Below are 24,696 nucleotides of genomic sequence, written 5' to 3'. Positions count from 1 at the left end.
ATAGACGTGAGTTCTCATTACTGCGTACCCAGACTGTTGCCCCCCATTGACTCCCATTACTGTTACGGAGGTGAGTGCCTTTTCTTGTGCACGCAGGGGCAGATTTACAAGCTCGTTGCGCCACTTTTTCCATGTTAAAAGTGACGCAAAAGTGGTGCAAGGGGCTTGTAAATCTGCCCCTCAGACTGTTGCAACCTATCTATTCTCACTGCCCGTAGGTAATTGTACATTCCTACGCAGTCAAGCTGCAGCACATTAACCACTCTCTCCACCCACAGGTGACTTTTCGTTGCTTCGGGCACAATATTATTTGCTCACCTTGTGCCATTGGCTTGATTCAAAGAGGGGGCACCATGTGTCGAAGCAGCCTTCTCAGACGTTGTTGCTATGGCCACGCATCATTGAAGAATCCTAGAACGTTGAGCTTTGGAGGCGTTGGGGAGGGGGAACGCCAAATTGTGTTAGATAAAAAGGAAGATAACATTGTGCGTCATTTCTTTATCAAAGGAGAGAGGAAGTGAAAGAGTGACTGAAAAGAATATTCGCAGCTCACCTTTCTGTCACCGGTGTGTCTTTCACCACGTGCCAGGACATATGTACCCTGAAGCTCTACATCTAAAAGATAGTACAAGAAAGATGTTATGATTGGTAATTGTTACTATGTTAATGTGGAGTAGAATTACATCGCCCTTTCACACACCTTCCCTCCTGCATCTAAAAAACAACTATTTGCACAGTTCCAACTTGTTTAATAGGCTTCGATTTTTGAAAAATTAGTATAGTAGTAATGTTTTTTAAGTGGTGCGCGTTGATATATGCAGTTTCGATCATCATGAGCGACAGACATTTGACCGATTATAAAAACTTTCCTGCTATTGGAAAAAAAATACAAATGCAATAAGATACGGTATATAAGACTGCGTACACCTAGATCGCTGCGTCGCCTTTTTGTATCCAGTCTGCTGCACCCCATCTTCTCCGTCCACTGCGCCCCAGTCCTCACTGCTCACCTTTTCGCGGACAGGGACGTTCTACATCATGCAGTCCCGCTCTGCCACCATGATGTCTCAGATTTGGTGCTGAGGCTTGATATCACTATGGCAAAGGACATACTCGTGCACCTATCTTCATTGCAGGTGCCTCACCCGCTCAGTCCTTGCGGTACCACTAACTCAGTGACCAAAGAGGCCACGCACGTGGTAGTGGTGGACCCCCTGCTCTGTGGTTCGGGCCTACATGAGGCGTCCTAACCACTAGGACGGGCCATCACAGCGCTTGCGATGGGAGCAACTCTAAAATGGCATAGAGCAAGTGCGCCCCGTCTTTTTTATTGGTAGGGTAACGTGTGTAGTGACGTATGTGCTGGATGGGTGTGGTGTAGGTGCATACCAGCCATGAGGGAGTGTGTGTGTGCCGTTCTGACAACTAGACCTGTAAGTAAGAAATCACTACAATGGAAATCTTGGCCATGTATATACCGTTGTGTTTTCCTGGAAGCGTAAGCGGAGTGGGCTGGACTGACGTATGCCAGTGCTGCGCGAGGCTGTGAACAAAGACTCCGGAGCTATGTGTGTGGTTCCGTCGTGAGCTATATGAAAAATTTACTGATTTGGGTGTCCGTGTTGTAGTGCTGCCGTCACCCGGGTCTTACACGCAAATGTGTCATTATGTCTGTAAAGTCCCACAATATGGCTAACATGGAAGGTACATGGTATCACTGACCCTATATTCATCCATAGATGCACACATAAAAGATGGTGGACATGACGCATTTCTGCGAATATGAATGATTGTTGTACATTCAGTGGAGTGTTGTAGCTGTAGTAATACAGGGCTGTGAAAGGTTTAGGTTGCAGTTTTTGGCACATGAAGGACAGATAATATATATACGTATGTGGTCATTCAGGTTTACTGTCGAACTTGGTGCTTAGAAATCATTGTTCGAGGCTTGGATTCACATCCAAATTCTGTTATTGTAGAGTAATGACGTAATCAACGCGTGCCTGAAAATGTACTGTAAATACGGTGGTCATGTAAATTGTTGATATAGTTTTAGTTCCTCTTTGCGCTATATAAATATGCTAAAAAAAAAAGAAAAGAAATAGTACGCATTTATAAATTGACTATACAGTTTCTTTGCAGTATTGTAATGATCCACTTTGTACGTTCGTATTTGTAGAATGAGCGAGAGAAAGCTATATAATCGAAGTTTTTGTTATTGGCAGAGGTAAGATGGTTGCATACGCTGTTTACAGCACAATATAATGTGGTAGAGTGCAGGAGCAGCATTTTACAAACATAATAAGTACACAGACACAGATAGATAGTTGAAGTGGGTACGGGCACGTGTGCTCGACTCCATTTTATTACGTTGCTGTTGGTAACAAGCAGAATAGTAAACATGATATCATACACAGATATTCAATCATAAACTGTTTATGACTTCTGCTGTACAAAGGTAGGAGCACTATATGTGAAATAATACACAGACGATTCTATCGTAAAGGGTTCATGAGTTGTGGTGCACTACGGTAGGATCGGTTTGTGTGGAGCCTGCGATGATGAGTGGTTCAGGCAGAACACACTGGTAAGAATGTCATTTGGCAACTGAATTTTGCCTTAATAAGGCCATGTGGCGATTATTTATGGTGCACTGAGTTAGTGGTACGTCTGGTGCTCAGCGTATGCTCACTCTACGATGATGCGTGGTTCGATCGGTCTTTACTCCATACATTGACTGTTGCATACTTGACTGCATGAACTTTGAGGGGGAAAAAAAACTACTGTCGATGATTATCAATTGCTTTGCAAACTAGGTCTACTGATTGCTCCCCATAACAAATTAAACAATTGAATTTCGCGCAGTGCATTCTAACTTTCTCAAAATGGGGACGTATGTCTGGTGGCGATGTTGAAGGTGATGTCCCAGAGGTACTTGGTATTGCCGGTGGTGGAGGTACATTTTGGCGCTGTGTTCTACATTCTTTGTGAGCATAATTCACAGGATGCAGGGATTAAAGGTGCTTGCGCATGCTGGCAGTGCCACAAGAGTATTTTTTGTCTGTGCCTTAAATAAATCAAGGCTAAATTCCCTACTGTCTGTAGTATAGATACAAAGCTGAATTCAAGTTGTGAACCCTAGTGTCCGCAGTGTACAGCGAAGCCATTAGTCAGCACAGGTATAGAAGAATGCTTTTTTTCACTTATTTTAACAAAATCTGAATACATACAGTATAATTGTCTCTGCATTAAGTAAATCAAGGCTGAATTCCCTACTGTCTATAGTGTAGATGCAAAGCTGAATTCAAGTTGTAAATCCTGCTGTCCGCAGTGTAGATCTTAGGGTGGACTGCATCACCTGTAATCATGATTGAAATGAAAGATAGAACATGTATAGAATACATTGTTGAAATATGTTCAGGGACATTATAGTTCAAGTTGTGACCTGTGCTGTCCGCAGTGTAGACTGACATTCAGTGTGTTTTTGCACTTGCAGCGTGAATTTTATTATTCAATTAAATCTATAAGTGATATAAAATAAGTTTTTGAAGGAAGCATACTAAAGGGATATTGTATAAGTTTGATAGGTGTTATACTTAGTTTAGTTTGCACTGAGTTAGTGGTACCTGAAACAACAAGGTTCTGTGGAGCCTGCGATGATGCGTGTTCCGGGTAGGCTGTACTGATAGTAATGTTTTTTGTCTTGTGAATTCACTCTTAGTAACGCCACGTGACAATGTGACAATGATTTTTCGTGCACTGAGTTACTAGTACCTTTGGCGTTTAGCGTGTACGTATGCTGCGATGCGCGTGGTCTAGAGGGGGTACTGTAATTGGAGTAATGTGTTTTGTTGATTGGATTCTGCATGAATTCCATTTAAAAGGGACAGTATGTCTCACTGTGACACAAAACTGTTCACTATTCTTTGCGATGATGTATGGTGCACTGAGTTAGTAGTATATTTGGCGCTGAGCTTGTATGTATCCTGCAATAATGCGTGGTGCAGGGGGGCTGCACTGGGAGCAATGTTTTTTGCCTAGTGAATTCTGCCTTAATAAAGCTACAAGGAGATGACTTGTGGTGCAGTGAGTTAGTGGTCCTGAAAAAACTCAGAGTGTGCGCACCCTGCGATGATTCGTGGTTCTGGGGGGTCGCAGTGGTATAATGTCTCTCGTCTACTGGAATGCGTCATGTAAAATCACCATTCTACCTGAATCGTGAGCCCTCACAATGTAGATCGAAGGCAGTAGTCATCACTGACATCAAGAAATTATTTTTGTCGTATCTTTTAACAAAATCTGAGGACATATTGTGCAATTATCTCTACCTTAAAAAAATCAAGGCTAAATTTCATGCTGTTCGTAGTATAGATTCAAAGCTGAATTCAAGTTGTGAACCCTGCTGTCTGCACTGTACATCGAAGGCAGTAGTCAGCAGAGATATCGACGAATGATTTTTGTCACTTATTTTAACAAAATCTGAACACATACAGTACAATTGTCTCTGCCTTATATAAATCAAGGCTAACTTGAATGCTGTCCGTAGTGTAGATGGAAAGCTGAATTCAAGTTGTGAACCCTGCTATCTGCAGTGTAGATCGAAGGCATTAGTTGACACAGACATCGAGCAATGCTTTTTTGTCACATACCTTAACAAAATCTGAGGACACAGTACAATTGTCTCTGCCTTAAAAAAATCGAGAATGAATTCAATGTTGTATATAGTGCTGATGTGCTTCTGGTATCAAGTGGTGAACTCTGTTGATCGCAGTGTACATTGGAAGGCAGTACTCAGTACAGACATTGAGGAATGTTTTTTGTCGCATCATTTAACAAAATTGCCTCTGCCTTACATAAATCAAGGCTAACTTCAATGCTGTCCGTAGTGTAGATGCAAAGCTGAATTCAAGTTGTGAAGCCTTCTGTCCGCAGTGTAGATCGAAAGCAGTAGTCATCACAGTTATGGATGAATGCTTTTTGTCACATCCTTTTACAAACTCGAAAGACATAAAGTACAATTGCCTCTACCTTAAATAAAGCAAGGGTTGATTCAATGCTGTCCGTAGTGTAGATCCAAAGCTGAATTCAAGTTGTGAACCCTGCTGTCCGCAGTGTAGATCAAAGGCAGTAGTCAGCACAGTTATAGACAAATGCTTTTTGTGACATCTTTTACCAAATCGGAAGACATATAGTACAATTGTCTCTGCATTAAATAAAGCAAGGCTTGATTCAATGTTGTCCGTAGTGTAGATCCAAAGCTGAATTTAAGTTGTGAACCCTGCTGTCCGCAATGTAGATGGAAGGCAGTAGTTGACACAGACATCGAGGAATGCTTTTTTGTGACATACTTTAACAAAATCTGAAGGCATAGTACAATTGTCTCTGCCTTAAATAAATCGAGACTGAATTCAATGTTGTCTGTAGTGCTGATGCGCCACTGGTATCAAGTTGTAAACTCTATTGACCGCACTGTAGATCGAAGGCAGTAGTCAGCACAGATATCGACGAAGAATTTTTATCACTTATTTTAACAAAGTCTGAGGACATAGAGTAGAATTGTCTCTGCCTTACATAAATCAAGGCTAACTTTAATGCAGTCCGTAGTGTAGATCCAAATCTGAATTCAAGTTGTGAACCCTGCTGTCCGCAGTGTAGATCGAAGGTAGTAGTCGATACAGACATAAGTCTGCGGTGCTGTGGCGCTGAGTTCACAATGGGTCTGTATGGAGGAGGCACGTGGTCATGGCGGCAGCCTCGTGGCAGGGTGAGGACCTTTGTTGTGGGGGAGTCTCTTTTCTTTGCAGAAGTGAACCACGCCCAAGGCGGAGGCTAAATATTTATAGTCTTACGCTGTTGTTGCATACGTTGGACCAGCCTACTCCGCTTCTGCTTCAATGGGCGGGGACAACACAGCTACATGACCGAAATATTCCCCAGTGTCTGAGATAATATGGTTGCGTCCACTATGCAGTACACTACACGTATCAATAGTATATCTACACACTGAAACGTTTTTGGTTTGTGTAGTGAGTTGTGTATAGCATATCACCGGTAGTGTTAACATTGTGTATATTATTGTTGATGTGCGCGTTCCTTTCCTTATACATGATTGGTTGCCACATCTCTAAACATTGAGCTAGTGTGCTGTTTAGGGGATGTATTATTTTGGGAAGCTCTGTTGTCCTGTTTTGCACTGCCTCTGAGGTAGTAGAGGGGGAGGGTTCAGGAGGGATGGTTGTACTGGTGGTGGCGCTGGGTATTGTGATTTTGTTGGGTGTCGGAAGTGTATAATTAGTAACTCTATCACATATTCCTTTTTAAATATAGGTGTGAGTTGGATGTAATTCACGCAGTACATAGTCGACGTCCTTACACTAGTTAAATGTTGATGTTAATTTGTTAGTGGTAAGTGGAACTATTGCCTGTTTTTTTAGGTAGCATTGCAGATTTGGCATCTTGTTAAAAATATGGGGACGTGGTGAACATTATAATTAGGAATTGTCATTTAAAAAAACCTTTGAAATTCACTGAAAAAACCATAGGTTTCAGGCAGGTTATAGTTAGGAATTATCATTTAAAAAACCTTTGAAATTCACTGAAAAAACAAACCACAGGTTTCAAGCAGGTTATAGTTAGGAATTTTCCTTTAAAAAACCTTAGAAATTCATTGAAAAAAAACATAGGTTTCAGGGGTGTTATAGTTAGCTGGGCATTTCACTCATACAAAACCATTGAAATTCCTCTGTTATAGTTAGTTGTACTAACTGTAACTCTCGCACCCGCAATCCACTGGTTATGATGTCACATATTACATCATTCATGACATGGTCAGTGCCACCACTGATGACATCACTGATGACATCTCAAATTACATCACTGATGACATCATCCATGTGACAATCAGATACACCTCATCATACATTACTATGAACTTTTATCACTCACTGTGAAATACAGAGTACTATATTTGAATCCATTGACACAGCAATACAAGTATCTAAAAACCCACTCAGTGATTCCTAGATCTACACACACATCTAATCAATTAACTATAGATTTACTCATACATGTTGTCAATGATAAATAGAACACTATCAAATATACTTACCTACCTCTATCGTCATTACACACCAGAACACATCCTATTCACTTATGCAGTCATCCTACTCACTTTTGCAAACAATGTATCATATTTACATTTACTCAGCTACACACTTATACAAATAGCACTTTATTTATTCATATAGATACTAACTCATACCTAGTGTGTTATGAAATCACTATTGCAAGTATACAGTTATCTATATAGTCACTCATGCAATCAATGAGTTTTATGTATACCTATTTATATACAACAACTGTCACATACACCGCTTTTTATTTTTTCTACTTTGTTGGACATGTACCATTGAGAAATATATTTGCTCATCACCACACCCATAAAGATATTCACTCATCTAAACAACTATTATAACATGTAGTCTTAATGTCATATACCTACTGAATTAACTATTCACATATCTTTGGGCAGTCACAGATCCCCCACCGAACCACACACACATTCACTCTCCCATACAAATAGTCAGTTAACTAATCAATAACTAATATAGACTTTCACATAGCTAGTAAGCAACTGATGCAGCAGTTTACACAACAACTGACAAAGTAATACAGATATTCACACAGTTTAGTCACTATCCAATATATTTAGTGAGACACTATAAATTAGTCAAGTCAATCAATCAATCAATCATGGCATTTGTAAAGCGCGCTACTCACCCGGGAGGGTCTCAAGGTGCTGGGGGAGAGGCGTATGTTACTGCACGAACAACCAGGTCTTGAGCTGCTTCCTGAAGGTGAGATGGTCTTGGGTTCGCCAAAGGTGGGTGGGGAGGGAGTTCCAAGTCTTGGCTGCCAGGTAGGAGAAGGATCTACCTCCGGCGGTGGCTCTGCGGATGCGTGGAATGGAGGCGAGGGCGAGGCTGGTCAATCGTAGCTGGCGGGTGGGTGTGTAGAAGGTCATGCGTTCGTTGAGGTATTTGGGGCCCAGGTCGTGGAGAGCCTTGTGTGCATGGGTGAGGAGTCTGAACGTGATTCTCTTGCTGACGGGGAGCCAGTGGAGGTCTCTCAGGTGTCCGGTGATGTGGCTTTGTCGGGGGATGTTCAGGATGAGTCGTGCGGAGGCGTTCTGGATGCGTTGGAGTCTTTTTTTAAATTTGGCTGTGGTTCCGGCGTAGAGGGTGTTCCCGTAGTCCAGTCGGCTGGTGACGAGTGCCTGGGTCACGGTCTTCCTGGTTTCTGTGGGGATCCATCTGAAGATCTTGCGGAGCATGCGCAGGGTGTTGAAGCATGATGAGGAAACGGCGTTGACTTGTCTAGTCATCGAGAGGGAGGAGTCCAGGATGAAGCCCAGGTTGCGTGCGTAGTCCGTTGGCTTGGGAGCGGTGCCCAAGGCAGGGGGCCACCAGGAGTCGTCCCAGGCGGAGGGTGATGATCCCAGGATGAGGACTTCCGTCTTGTCTGAGTTCAGTTTCAGGCGCCTGTTCTTCATCCAGTCGGTGACGTCTTTCATCCCTTCTTGTAGGCTGGCTCTGGCGGTGGCGGGGTCGTTGGTGAGGGAGAGGATCAGTTGGGTGTCGTCGGCGTAGGAGATGATGTTGAGGTTGTGTTGGCGTGCGATGGCTGCGAGGGGGCTCATGTAGACGTTGAAGAGGGTTGGGCTGAGTGAGGATCCCTGTGGTACGCCGCAGATGACTTCGGTGGCCTCGGATCTGAACGGGGGGAGGCGGACTCTCTGTGTTCTTCCGGCGAGGAACGAGATGATCCACTCCAGTGCTTTCTTTTGTATTCTGATGTTGCTAGGGTGCGGTGGCAGACAGTGTTGAACGCCGCAGAGAGGTCCAGGAGGATGAGGGCCGCTGTTTCCCCGTTGTCAATCAAGGCTCTGATGTCGTCGGTGGCTGTGATCAGGGCGGTCTCGGTGCTGTGGTTGGCCCGAAACCCGGACTGCGAGGGGTCGAGGGATCTGTTTGTCTCGAGGAAGGCGGCAAGCTGTCTGTTGATGGTCTTCTCGTTGACTTTGGCAGGAAAAGGAAGGAGCGAGATGGGACGGTAGTTCTTGAGGTCGGTGGGGTCCGCCGTTGGTTTCTTCAGGAGGGCGGTGAGCTCGGCGTGCTTCCAGCTCTCCGGAAAAGTGGCGGTGTGGAAGGAGGTGTTGATGATGTCCCAGAGATGGGGTGCGATGATGACGTCGGCTTTGTTGAAGACGTGGTGTGGGCAGGGGTCGGTTGGTGATCCGGAGTGGATGGAGTTCATCGTGCTGGTGGTGTCTTCGGTGCTGATCGGGGTCCAGTTGCAGAGGGTGGTGGTGGCGGGTGTTGGTTCGGTGGTAGGGTGCGTGGTCTGTGCGTCGAAGCTGTTGTGTATGTCGATGATCTTGCGGTGGAAGAACGAGGCGAGTGAGTTGCAGAGGTCTTGCGAGGGAGTGATGTCGTTGTTTCCGGCGCTGGGGTTGAAGAACTCTTTGACGATGTTGAAGAGTTCCTTGCTGTCGTGGGCGTTGTTGTCCAGTCGTTCTTTGAGTGCCGTCTTCTTGGTGGCGCGGATCAGCTGATGGTGTTTGCGGGTAGCGCGCTTGAGGGCGGTCCTGTTGTCTGTGGTCTGGTCGCGCCGCCAGGCTTTCTCGAGGGTGCGGCAGTTCTTCTTGGAGTTCTTGAGTTCGTCGGTGAACCAGGGGGTTTTCTTGCTGCCGGGTTTGCTGCGAGGGTTCTTTAGTGGTGCGAGGTCATCGGCGCAGGCGGTCAGCCACTTGGTGAGGTTGTTGGCTGCTTCGTTGGGGTCCTTGGTGCTGGTGGGAGTGTTCTGGCTGAGGGAGGCGGTGAGCTGCTCGGCGGTGATCTTGCTCCAGCTCCGGCGGGGGACCTGTTGCGGCTGGTGGTGGGTCGTAGTCTTTCTGAAGCTGAAGTGGACGCAGCTGTGGTCAGTCCAGTGGAGTCTGGTGGAGTGGCTGAAGGAGATGTGCTTGCTGGATGAGAAGACGGGGTCAAGCGTGTGGCCGGCGTAGTGGGTAAACAGTCAATAACAATGCTATTAAATCCTCCATCCAGATATTTATATATCCACTGATTCTTCAATGCAGATTGGTATATATATATATATATATATAATACATATTTAAATAACAAACCAAACCACATTCACTGGATGATGTCATCAGTGATTTCATTTCAGATGTCATTTCAATAGTTTTGTATGAGTGTAATGTCCAGCTAACTATTACACCCCTGAAACCTATGTTTTTTTCAATGAATATATATATATATATATATATATATATATATATATATATATATATATATATATATATATATATATATATTCACTGAAAAAAACATAGGTTTCACACCAGTTATAGTTAGCTGGAAATTTTACTCGCATAAAACCATTGAATTTCCCACGTTATAGTTAGTTGGACTCACTATAACTTGCGCGTGCAATGCACTGCTAATGACGTCACATATTACATCACTCACGACATGTTCAGTGACATCACTCATGACATCACTGATGACACCATCCAGTGAATGTGTGTCTTTCTGAAAAATAAATATGTGTTATATATGTATATGTAAAAGTTGATGGAAGAATAAATGTTTAAATAAGTGTTTACATGGATGTTTTTAAAAAAAAAATGATTGGTTAACTGGCTTATTAAGTGTATCTTAGTGAATACATATATTAGTGAGTAATATTTAAATATTTAAATATATGTATTAGTGTTTCACTTTGTTTATAAGTGGCTGCATGGGTTGGTGAGTAGCTACATGTGTATGTATATGGGTTATTAGATGTTTTTCTTAGTATCAGTATGAGTGTTTGTATGGTTTGGTGGGGGTATTACTTAGCACATAGATGCATGAATGACTGACTCTCTCTTTGTATGTGTTTTGAAGACAGCATATGTGCAGGACTGTATGGGTGGATGAGTGTGTGTTAGTGAGTAAATGACTGTCTCACTAGTGTCTTTATCAGTAACTACATATGTTTTAATCTAGTATATGTGAATATTGATGTATATAAGTGAGTATATGTGAGAGTAAGGGATTGTAAGAGTTCCTGATTAAATAAGTATGTGTTTCTATAAGTGATTGTTTAAGAGAGTAATTATGTGTAAGTTTCATTAGAAGTAAGGTGGTAGTGTGTGTATAGCTGTATATGCAAATAAATGGATGCTCAATAGTTTACTTGCATGTGTGAGTATGTGTGAGAGTAACTTTTGGATGACTGTCGGTGTGTAACAGGATGTATAGGTGTATCACTACATATGATGAGTGAGTATATGTATGAGTGACTATATAGAACTGTTGGTGAATAAGTGCATGTGTATATAGATGGTGGAATTATTGAATTGGTTGTTGTAACTGGTATGGGTATCTCCATTTTTTTTAAAATTTTAGTTTCTATTTTTGAATATGTGTTTCAAGGGTTACATTATAGTGAAAGGAGGTCTGTCACTCTGTCACAAGGATGGTATCATCAGTGATGTCATGAGTGATGTCTCTGACCATGTCATGAGTGATGTAATATGTGACATCATCAGCAGTGCATTGCACGCGCAAGTTATAGTGAGTCCAACTAAATATAACGTGGGAATTTCAATGGTTTTATGCGAGTAAAATTTCCAGCTAACTATAACTGGTGTGAAACCTATGGTTTTTTCAGTGAATTTAATAGGTTTTTTTAATGGTAATTCCTAACTATAACTGGTGTGACGCCTATGGTTTTTTCAGTGAATTTCATAGGTTTTTTAAATGCTAATTTCTAACTATAACTGGTGTGAAACGTATGGTTTTTTCAGTGAATTTCATAGGTTTTTTAAATGCTAATTCCTAACTATATATAGGGCCTCAAACCTATGTTTTTTTCAGTGAATTTTAAAGGTTTTTTAATAGCCAATCTCTATAGGTATGAAATATAATATTTTTGATAATGAATTTTATATTGTATATTTATGTAATACAATTTTTTTTATGTATATTTTTCCCTTTTTTTTTTTTTGCCTTGGTGCGCTCCCGGCGCGTACCGGTGAGCGTACAGGTAAGCGCAGTATTACGGCACGCCCCGGTGCGCGTACCGGTGAGCGTCCCTTTAGCGCTATTGCCGCGAACGAAAACATCATCGTGATGTATCGCGTAGCCGCGTGATGCGTCTTATGACGCACGGCGTAACCGCACCCGGAAGCGCCCGAGCGCATACGATCGCGCAACGTAAGTGCCCCCAGGCGCGCCCCGGGGCGCGTAGCGTAAGCGCGTCGGGTCATGTGACCTGAAAATAACACTTTTCATTGGTTCAGAACACTTTTGGTTTCCAAATGATGAAAGCCCGGGTCATGTGACCAGAAAATAACACTTTTCATTGGTTCAGAACAGTTTTGTTTTCCAAATGATGAAAGCCCCCACCTTTTTTCCTCATTCTCACTTTGTTCTTTGAGTGAGGAAGACCTGTTTCCATTCATTGAGAAATGGCTACAGTAGCAGCAGCAGCAGGAGCATCTGCACCACCACCACCACCACCACAAGGACCACCACAACACCACAATGGTGGTGAAGAAGAAGAGGAGGAGGAGGAGGAGGAGGAGGAGAGGAGGTTCCTGCCTGAAGACAATCCCCCTTATAAACCGAGAGTGCACATTGTGTGGGAGTTTTTTAAATTCCCAAGAGGCCAAAAGAAAGTCAATGCGGCAAAAGTGACTTGTCTGATCTGTGGCACTGAACTTTCCAGGGGGAACCCTACAAAAAAGTATTCTTTTGGTAATTACACCATGATTCACCACATGCAACGCAGGCATCCCAACAACTATTCTGCGGCAGAGGTGAGAGAACTGTCCAGAAACCTTCCCCAATCTTCTTCCAGAACCTCAACAAGCAAACAACCTACTCCATCGGGTCCAGAGGCAAGGGAGATGGTCCCAAACATCCAAACCCACTTTGGAGATTTTAAAATTGTTTGTATCTATTGCGGGACTACAATTTCGTATGGCGAGAAAAGTATAAACCTAATCAACCGTGCAGGAGAGAACCACATCTGCAGAAAAAAACCTTACGTTTTTTTCCTGATTTTCTTTGCTCCAGTTGAGCTGTTTACAATTCCCTGTTTTTTGTTTCTCCCCATAAAAATTACAAAAAAATATAAAATTGTTCATAAAAGCCAAAAAAAGTAAAAAATGTTCAAAAAAACAAAAAAATATATAAAACAACAAAAAGAATAAAAAAACAGTTCTTTTTAGAACTACCTCCAATTTATAAAAAAATGCTACATTTTTTTAAAAACTCTGTCATTCTTTTTTCCCCATGGTACGCTCCCCGGTACGCTCCCCGGTGCTCGTGCCGGGCGCTCCCCCCGTGAAAATCGAAGCCCTTTTATAGCCCCCACATCAAACCTATGGGGTCAGGGGGGTCTACCCTGCCCCCTTTTGGTCATTTCCCCCTTTGTTTTTGCCAACTCTTGTGTCTCGATCCTACCGAGACACAAGATGGCGGCCGCTCCGGACTGTTTGGAATGTTGACAGACACCCAAGAGCCAATCAGCTTTCCGCTCGCGTACTCTCGTAGCGCGCTGGTACGCGCCCCGGTGCGCGTACTGGGGCGCACTTATAGATATATATATTTTTTTTTTAACCTAAATTACTCAAAATCCACTGGAGCACATATCTTGAGACATAGCAAAGGCACATCGGGCTACCAGTCCCTACAATTTTGCAAAGTTTGGTGGAAATCCATTCAGCCGTTCGGGCTAAAAGTGAGTCGAACCGCCCTATGGAAATTAACATGGGGAAAACACGTTTTGGGACCCCCCTTTTATCTCGGCCCCCGCTTGACGAATCCCCCCCCAAACTTTCAGGGAAGGAGCAGAGCGGAGCGGGCCATCTTCTTTGAGAAATTTGCGAAGATTCGTCCACCGGCGCCAAAGTTAATCCCAATAGAATGTTGCGGATTTCCTATGGTAAACAATCCTAACTATAACTACATACTGGCGACCGCCAGTAGGTAATATATATATATATATATAAATATATACACACTGAGGTTACAGGGACTTTATAGTTAGGCTGACAGTTCACTCATACAAAACCAGAGAAATTCAGTAGTTATAGTTAGCTGACCTAACTAGAACTCCCAAACCCGCAATGCACTGATTATTACTGCTTGTGACAGAGACCGGCGAGTGTATACAAAACAAAATGTATACAAATATGTATATATATATATATATATATATATATATATATATATATATATATATATATATTCAATATTTTCACCAATATTCGTGAAGATATTGCAATAGTCGCAATGTCCCCGCAGCGGTAAACATACACAGTGGGCCGTGCTGATGGGCGCAGCGCTGTCATGAATATCGCATGTGATCAAAAAAATCAATTTGGACACATAGCTTGTGTCACTAACACCTCCATTTCTCAAACATGGGGTCAGAGTATCTCTTCCCTGACCCCTTATCTTAGCTTTCACAGAAATTTTCAGCCCCATGAGTCATTCCCAATCGACAAAATGGCGGCCACAACTTTCTTTTCAGGTTGCGTCCAGTCAATGATGCAGTTTACATTGAAGACTTTGCGATTTCTCCGCAATCACCACAAAACCGCCGCAACTTTCTGTTCAAGTTGCGTCCAGCCACTCAAACCATCCCCGCCGCTGGTGCTCTTTGGTGATTTATCTCGTACACGTTGCATGAAATATCCGCGACCAAAGATGTTATTGTATTGTTCGGATTTCATTTCTCAAAAACTACTGAACGGATTTGCACCAAATAACAAAAAGCACAATCTGTATAACAACATCTACCTGTCTGCCAAATTCTGTGTAATTCTGTCTAGCAGTTCGGGATGTAGGTTCGACAACTCGTTCATATGGGAATTAACATTACAAAAACACCCTTATTTTGCGCCCCTATTTCTTGGTCCCCCCACTGCACGTATAACTTTTCATGATACACAAAACGTTTTTGGAAAATGTCATGAACATTGGTCAAATGACGCCAAAGTTATAGGCAGGTAAAAGAATGCTTTTCCTATGGATAATAGGTCCTAACTATAACTACCTACTTGTATCGGCCAGTAGGTAATATATGTGTATTTCTGGCACATTTTATGTTCTGCCAAAAAACCAATAAAGATTACCTAATCTAGAGGCCATTACATATTGGCTAACTGAAGTGGAAATGCAATGTCAAATTAATATTTAAATATATATAGTCCAATTCACATTGTACCCTACCTTTGTGTGCACTTTATAATTTTCTATATTATTAAATTGGTGTTTGTAATTTTTAACCTTACTGTTATGTAGTAAATCACTGAGCATCTACTTTTTGGGGCACTAAGAAACCGTGAATAGGTTCAAGAATGGAAAGTTATAAAGCTATATAATACAATGCTTACTTTCATTTAAACCCTGCAGGGAGATGGAGCCCACGAGACCTTCAACCATGATGGTCACACACATGTATGTATCACAATATTCATGCCTTGTTTTCATGTTAAATGTATACTTTTAAAGCTGGTTGGAAATTAATGGGTATGTGTTATAAATATAACAAAGTATATAGACATATGCATTTTCTTTCTATTACCTGTTCATGTTTTAAGAACCTGAAATAGAAGCAGAGTGGTTTGTATGCTTAGTTTTGGTATCATACCATAGTCTGCAAGAGATAAATGACTCAGGTCAAATGAAAGTGTATTGCATATTAATGGTCTGGAGTTATGCTTCTCTGTATTGTTGGTCCTTTCAATTCGAAAGTGCACTCTTTCATTTGTGTGCAAATATTTGAGCACATTGAACATATTATATCTAAATAGGGGTGTGCAAAATGTGTTATTTTGCTATGTGTCCTGCATTATTATTTTGCTCATGTAGAATGGAATCAGCAGTGGCAATGCCACATGGAAGGTTTACAACGTGTACTCAATCATCGTTTTCAAGACAACAGGACATCCCTACTTAAATTCTACTTAAAGGATAAAATCTTCTACTTGTTCTCTATTTTAATCCTCAACACTTAAGTGTGGGCAAAGCTTGGTATATATATATAAACAATGGTGGACCTCATACAGAGTACATTTATATTGAATGTGCCCGGTCACCGGGAGCCAGGAGAGGGATCATAGATCAGAAATGATGAGGTTGTGCCTTCATATAGATAATAGCAACCATGCTGCTTATTCTTTTGACTCTGCAGTATGTGTAAAATATTTTTTGGTAATCCTGAGGAATAAAGGTGTGATAATTCCAGTGCAATCTCTTTGAGAGAACTGCAGCAGGGAAAATATATACTTTACCAATTTAATGTTTGCTGTCACAGTCACCGGAGATACCATTGAGAATGAAAGTTTCTAGTAAACCAAATGACAGGCTTAGAAAGATCTCCTATGGAACTAGTCCATTCGATAGGCATCCGTTTTACAGAAATTGCTTTCATCTAGCTAATAAGGTGAGCCTTTTTAGTATCATTTTTGGAGCTCCAGCTGATGTATAAAAGTGAATTCCATAACCTCGGAATAATGTGTATGAGGCTAAAGATATATATTTAAAACAGTGATTAAAGTGCTGACCCTATAGGAATCCTGAGTGTGTAAGACACACTTTTGCACTTTAAGGAAATATTGTGACTACTTGTAAATGAGACGTCTGGAAAGACAGAATCTAAATAAGTGGTAAACGAAAGAGAGGAGAGTTAAGTATAGTTCTATTTTGGTTAGTGTTTGAAGCAGGTCTCCTGAGAAGAAGTCACTTCCTCCGACTAGCTGGTAAAATCTGTAAGTAGAAAGGGTGAACCAGCACAACCGATAATTCATAAGCCAAGGGACCATGAAAACATGTCACACATATAATTCACTTACCATCCAATGGGGCCCATCACACATTACCCATAAATTATCTCTGAAGAAGAGCGCTGGATTAGGGGGTTTTATTTTGTCCGTTTTTGTATATGTACAGTTCTATACTTCACATTAATGGGTATTTCAACTGTCTTCTTCTGGTCGATGGACCATTCGTTGTCGAGCTGATGGTGACTATGATTAACTAAACAGTTTAATACTTTATTTAAATAACCACAAAGTCATTTATCTGGTTAATAATTGTATCTTATTAAATTAAATGCTTATTTCAGAATATCAGTACACACACAAGACCACTTATAAGAGAACAAAATTATCAAGCAATGTAATCAAAATGAATCATTTGCCTCAACATCAAAGCGTGCATAAGGGTAAGGGAAAGAAGGTAGAGCAAATTACCTTGCAGAGATATATTTCAGGATTTAGGAATTTAAGGAGGGTATTACCCTCCAAAGAGTCAGGAAACCACTTCCTTGGCCGAGGTTGTGGCACGGGTCCCTAGAGATAGGCTCGGAGTACAAAGTTAACAGGACAGATGCAATTTTAAATCTTGAAAATAAGCTGGCAAACAAACAATAATCTCCCAATCTATCTACCTTGATCTAGTTCTCCTTGGATGCAGTCTCCTCCCCAGAACTCCTGCCACGTTCTTGTACCTAAGGTGGTCTCTGACTTGGTGCTGGTCTGCTTCCCTTGATCTCGGTGTCTCGATATCTCTCCCTCGCTCTCTCTCGATGCTCTCAATGATCTGACCACACCCATAATTTGGGATATCAATTATACCCTAACTCCTAGATTACTATTTTACAATGTTGCAATATCAGTAGAAATTCGGCCTGTGATTGGTTGACACGTGTCATGTTAGAGTCTCCTCATCAGGTTCTCATCGCTAATCCATCCCATATTAGTTTTAACAAAGGAAGTATTAAGGATAAATACATTCATATACTACTAATATTAATTGTTATACATTCTACAACATTTTAATATTATGACATCCGCTTCACGTTCAAATTGCACGTAGCGATGGCAGTTCCCACAGTCGCTGTTTCATCTTGGCACATAAACAATAGGACACAAGTCAACATGGCCTTCACACGGATTACATCAGCGGGTACACTCTGCAGTTCGTGAGCAGGCAGAGCTCTCTACGCATGCGTACTTCGTATAGACCAAGACAACCACATGCAGGCTCGGACAAGAGGCCATACTCATGCAGGCCCAATCTCGTATTAAAGTAAATAGACACAAAAGAATATTAATTCATGAAATAAAACCCATTATGTTTACCTCTTGCCATACTATTACCATGTATTAGTTATTACCTAGCCTAAGCTATTAATTTAAAGCAGCTTTTCTGTTATACGTGTACAACATGCAAAATGTGCAATGTACAACATGGCATAAACATGCACTAGTACAATTTTCCACAGCTCAAACAGTTAATACGTGCCTATGCCATCATGGTTTAATATATTAGGTAAAATGCGTTTGCCCCATGTGTGTTCAAGGATGGTTAGTCCATGCAATTAATACATTACTATGGAGGTACTTAATTTCATGAGGATGTCATTTTACAAACCTCACTCCATCAAGGGTAAGCTGGTTTGTTAAAGAACAAGCCAAGATCACACAGAAAATGGGCGAGATTGGTGTTGTTGAACTTCCTACTTCAGCTAAAAGATCGCTCTGAGCTGAAGAGAATCCTCAGCCCTCACTAAATGCAGCATTGTGTTTGTTTACTTTATTTTCATTGAAACAATGTACAGCTATAAACCCTAATTGCCGGGAGAAGACTATCTCAGCAAATGTTACCTTAGATTTCCTCAATCCTTCCTTTATTTTATCACAGTCTTTTCGTCAGGTAGTCAATTTGAAGATGCATATACAATTTGTGTAGGTTTGGCTTTACAAACCATGGATTGATAGGATTTGACTTGCTTCAGGAATGCAATTCTATCACATTCTAAGTAATATGATCAGCATGTTATTTTCATCAGCTTTGCCCAGTCTCTCATTCTTTTTAGCCGCCGGAATAAACTAGCAACTTGTCTTGAGGGCTGCAGTCATTCAGCCATTGTTCCAGCATAACCTTAACACCCACTGCCTTAATATCTAATGGTGGTGCTGATGTGACAGTATCCCTCCTTGACACATTATAAAGAGACTAGTTTAGTTTATTAGATCTCATGGTTCCTAAAGCATTCATCAAATAAATAAAATATATTCAATACCAGGATAAAAGAAGAGACGCGCAATTTACAAAGAATACTCATTTACTAAAGCACATTTAAAGTCACACATTAAAACCCCAATTTGCGAAAACCTTTGTTTATCCTCCATTTTAATTAGCAAATGTATTACATATTTGTAGCTATATATAGCTTGGATGTTTCTCTGTGTTAATGAGGTCTATCCGTAAAACTTTAGAGGCATGCTTGTCATAAAATGATTTTTCACCTAAATACCCCAACACATTGTGCTTGCGCACTCAAATGTGTTTTTGTGCCAAAATGTGTTTAGGTCTCGGCCTGATCCAGCGCATGCGCTGGTCTGGCCGAGCATTCAGCAGGTGCTCTGGAAAATGCTACTTTTTGGCGATGAGCTTACTGTCACGTGCACAAGCGCGCGCGTGACGTGCACAGCTGCCATCGGGTGCTCTCACTTTCTTAAAGAGTGCAGCAACAGCGCGCGCTTGTGCGGCAAAAGTGAGAGCACCCGATGGCAGCTGTGCACGTCACGCACGCACACACAACTCCCGTTTGCGCCCTTGATCGCCTTCGTGATCACTTTTACTTTCACTGCAGCGCGCAGCCAATGCTTGTTTGACCCGCCTCCTGCTCACGAGCTCTCTTGGTGCAGTGGACAGGCTTCCAGTGAGGTTTTAGATCCGGATCATTGCAGGGGATCTTGTTTTAAAAAAAAAATTCAGAATAGAGCCGATTCCAATGACGATCCCCTCAGGCACAGCATTTATTGATTTCTTGATGGCTTGCGCCTCTTACTCAGCACAGCCCTTTTGAGGTATTCAGCCGGCGTCAGCTCTTTGCTCTCACTCCCGGATGAATGACTCACACAAGTTTCATTTTCAGGGGGCTTTAAAACGCAGCGCTTCCGCGGACTCCCTGTCCAGCGCAAATACACTGCTTCATAGTAGAAAGATTGGACATGAATAGCTTTGACATGTAAAGGTGTCCCAGTGTGCAGGGACAGGCTGCAGGCTACTGCATGTCAGAAGACTTCTGAGTGTATTTACCAACACAACACTGGCAAACTATACACTCACACCTAAACAGCAATTAGGGAAAGATGAATACAAATAATAAAGCACCCATAGGAGATTCGCCTTGTAATTGTTTGTGTGACGTACATGCGGCTTAATATTTTACTTGGTTTATATTTACGATCTGTTATTTTACAGATACGATCACAATAACAGCCTTCATCGCAACAAATCAACTTCTTAACTTCATTGGCAGTACTGCTTTCATTTGAAGTTCATATTGTGGGTCACTCCTCTTGGCTCATTCACATTTTTGAGGGAAACTTTGGTGATCAGCATTCAGTACTGAAATTATTCCGCCATTATTATGTAAACAACAGTCCGCCTTCGCCGTACACGAGCTTTTATGGTTCACCTTTTCGTTAACTTTTTTCATGCTACCGAAACCTCGCACGTTACAAGTGAGACATTGTTTTATTTCAATAGCGGGGTCCGGTGTGCATTATGAGTATGAAACCAGAATAAAGGACCCCTCTAATCACATCCCCTCCACCATTACCCTCTCTCACTGTGCTATCATTATGTTTGAACAAACATCTTGGAACCCGTTTTCTCAGAAAAACACAACCCGAATCCCATAGATTTCCGAGCCCTGCAGACTGCATCGGCTGGTGTCCTAGGGACACCACAACCTCTAAAGATGGAATCCACAAATACATCATTTCACTCTGGTTTGTGTCAGTAACTCCTCAGACCTAACAAGCAGCGCCTGACGGGATGAAGAAAAGTGGCGCGGGGATGTGCTTTCTAAAGTGTGCAGACCTATGTCATTAAGGGGGTGGGTGTTTGAATGGGTAAAGTAAACCTCTGAGTTCCATACTGTGACGCTCAACCGTAGCTTGTTCGTACATTTTCACATATCTTTGTTTGCAGCTGATTCAGCACTGGGCTGACCCCACCCTTTCTTTGTCTGGTCTGAGTCAGACCGAGCTGAGGGTTTCCCCTGCCCCCCTCCCCACAAACAAGTTCCCTCTGCCTCTCGCTTCTGGGCAAATTGCTGGTGATGGGTGGCCTGGTTTGAGAAGAAAGGGGGCCATCTGTCCACCCTGTGTACACAGCAGCAGGGAGACGGTGACATCAACCCTGCTGCGGCTAAATAACCAGGCAGGCAGCAAGACAAGCCAAGAGCCATAAAGTATGGTGATTGTGGCCAGGGCATGATGTGTTGCCAGGATTGTGTACATGTGTATACATTTAGTGTGTGTGTGTGAGAGCACTATGCCATTTTTGTGTATGCATGTGAAGTGCCACTTGTGTACCCAAATGTAAATCTTGATTGTATTTATCATCTACACACACTATAGGGCACATATATAGCGTTTGTAGCCATGAGTGTGTCTATATTATGTGACAGCTTCACTAAACTGTTTAAGTTAGGCACTTTTACATTATGTGTTCCAAGCCAAGCAGTAATTATGTTTGATTGGAAAATGCCTTTTGTTGAACGCCTAACTTGCTTCTCGTTACAGTCCTTCATTAGTTTTGGTAAACATATTCAGTTGCCCACCCAATTCTTTTGAAACTGTTGATGGGATTGTTGAAAAAAGGCCAATACTGTAAGCTGTCAAATTTGCCTCTTCACGTGGAACTTTGATTGAAAATGTAATTATGAATTCTTGAACGCTAGCTCCAGAGTATTTCACTTATTTGTCGAATCCTGATGTTCTGGGCTTCTACTGGCACAACCCACAAGAATACTACATCTTTGGCTGCTAATGACAAAGATATTTCATACTTGCATCTAGTTATGCATTGAGATTTGCGATGACGTGTAAGAGTACTTTACATCTTTTCTGCCCATTGGTATCTGTACTGAGGTACAGATGTTGTTTGCAATCCTTGGGCACCTTTCCTTTCAGTGTGAAATGTGGCTTTGTGCAGTGGGATGGTGTTTGAGGAGCGGATTAGAGAGGACATTGTAGTGAAGTACTCTTCTGTTGGGACTCTGCATGGTAATGGACCTCTCCACCCCTGCCATAAGTGTCCCAGCTGCAGTTATATCTGAAAACTTGGTACCGGTCAAGGGCGAACATGGATCATTCTTGTGCACCATGACTTAAGTCTGTCTCACAGATTGTCGTTTTGTTAGACTAGGAGTGTGTTCAGAGCGATAGACTGGTAGTGGTAAAGGGTTGCTGCCCTCGCCCAGAGTTAAGTAACGTTGTATTGTATTGTAATTGCATTTGTATAGCGCTTACTACCCCTGACGAGGTGCCGAAGCGCTTAACATGAGCGCAGTGGTGGCAATATACCGTTTTTATGGTTTCGCTTGTTAGCGCAGATGTCACCGGGCAATTATATGAGCACCACAAGAGAGGTGATCTGGCTCTGCCCACATGTTGGGAGCCAGGAGTACATGTTTTGGTTGGGCAGAAGTTGTGGGCTTCCCCCAAAAAGTGCTTGCCCTCCACCCAGCTGTGATCATTTTATTTATGCAGCTGCCCGAGCTTGAACTTTCAGAAGTACACACATGACACTGTCAAGATAGTTAAGTGGTTTAGATAACTAGATCATTTACACGTTGTTTTCTCGCAGCAGCAGAGATGCAAGGAGGGTCGTCATTAACCTAAATTTATTACTAGGTCTTCCTTGACAGTGCAACTATTATCTGACCATTTTACCTACACCAATATTACTCTACAGTTCTTTGCTTCAGCACAAATACATATCCATTACAATGCTGTCTACTTGTAATGCTTCACATCACTATACAGCATTCAGCCAGACCTATTTGCATTGCGAATGCTTGTTGTGACAAGTGAACCATAATTTTCACAAAAGTTATTCACATAAGTTTAAGCTATTGCCATTATAAATTACAATAACTTTTATTTAAGTATTAATAATAAAAAAAATTAAAAGCTATTGTTATTTGTAATATCAATACATCTAAGTCAAGTAAATGCAACACATATTGCATTACAAATGCTATAGGTGTCACATTTGTGAAAGCTATACCTATTGGCATTGTAAATGACAAAGTTATTAATTTCGCTATTTTCAAAACCAACACATAAATAAAAAATGTGTCATTTACAATACCAATAGCTCAAACTTTCCTAATGCGAGGCCTATTGCATTGCAAATGCTTGTTGCATCTGAAAGCGTTTCCACACGCTGATATTGCACGAGTGAATTTGCACCTAAATGTGACTCCGTGCTTCTAAAATGTTTCCACACGTCTTCACTTTCTGGGAAAGATCATATTTTTGACTAATCCAGGCTGTCTAAGAGTTCACATTTACCCATCCCAGTCCCGCTTCACTGGGCACATGATTTTTAGGAGAATGCACTCAGCGGCACTACGTTCAGCGGATGAGCAAGCCCAGGAGCTGATTGGAAATTGTCAGAATGCTCCGAAGACCGTCAGCGCAGACAGGAAGGAGGGAGAAATGAAACAGAAGACATGTCAAGGTGAAGCGTCTTCGGATTTCACCTGATTGACAAATCACTGCGCTGGCCCTGCCCTGCGACTCAGCAGGACTGGCCTGGCTGTTCCAGGCTGCCGGCATGACGCGCTCTTTCTTGTATTTTTATAACGAGAGAGGTTAGCGCTTTCAAATGAGGTCACGCTCGGTAATACTTCCCTTTCATCTCCGTGCGCTGCTCTGAGAGGGGGTTGCTGGGAGAATCAGACATTCCGTAGGTGAGATAACCTTTTCGAATTGAAAAAGTGCCCTTGAAATTGTAGCTCCCAGGAAGGCAGTCAAATGAAATCTGAAACTTGTCCAGTTGCGTTGCAGTGTCATCAAGAATACAAAATATTGCAGCTTTACACCCGAGGTAGGCAAAACGACGTATGATAAGATTCTGAAATTGAGACGGAAATGAAAAGAACTGTCTTTTTTCAGAAGGATGTGTTGATTTTTTTCCAGTTGCCACTCATATTTTGACATTTGCAGCGAAGAGCCGCGATAAAATGGGAGGAGAGTGAATGCTTCCGCCCTTGGTGCAGGTGAATAGCAGAGAGATTACATAGCTGACTATACAATTTGGAAGCAAATGTCTAGCTTGCAAATGGAAACAAAAACAAATCATGGACACAAACACCATAGATGCAATCTCCCAATGTTTAGAGAACCGTGGCTCTGCAAAGGTCATCGAAGGACAGCATTTAGGAAGGGTGCATTCCAATCAATTTACAAATGCAGAAAAAACGAACTTTTAAATAGTTAAGATGAAGCAACTTCTAGCAAGAATTGACAAAGCGAGAGCTTGGAATTTTATATGATGCGTGCATACTAACACACAACACGCACACATGGACATAGCTCTGGTTTACATGCATGGGTAAATGTAGAGAGCTCAATAGATCTACAGACACAAAGGAACACCCACAAAAGAACTACATGCACCTACGCACACTTACCACTCCACACCGACCAGCAAGTCAATGCTCAAAGATTTACAGTCACTCAAGCATACAGACCACAAGACATACATGAAAGTAATAGCAAAAAGTCAGATTTAGCACCACCAAAGTGCACAGACTTTC

General features: G+C 42.0%; 1 protein-coding gene across 6 annotated transcripts in view; it reads left to right on the top strand.

Moving 5' to 3' along the window:
- The window catches only part of ENOX1 (ecto-NOX disulfide-thiol exchanger 1), a 2,394,477-nt gene that overhangs the window by 2,245,998 nt on the left and 123,783 nt on the right, over window positions 1-24,696 (top strand). For all 6 annotated transcript variants that reach the window (XM_078657297.1, XM_078657294.1, XM_078657296.1 and 3 more), the window contains one exon: window positions 15,477-15,521. In XM_078657297.1, the coding sequence (XP_078513423.1) occupies window positions 15,477-15,521 (45 nt within the window). The remainder of the gene's footprint in view (window positions 1-15,476; window positions 15,522-24,696) is intronic.

The sequence above is a fragment of the Lissotriton helveticus genome, chromosome 8 (genome assembly GCF_964261635.1).
Source record: "Lissotriton helveticus chromosome 8, aLisHel1.1, whole genome shotgun sequence".
Classification (NCBI taxonomy): domain Eukaryota; kingdom Metazoa; phylum Chordata; class Amphibia; order Caudata; family Salamandridae; genus Lissotriton; species Lissotriton helveticus.
Note: the sequence above shows the minus strand (reverse complement) of the source record. Positions and strands in the feature narration are given on the sequence as shown.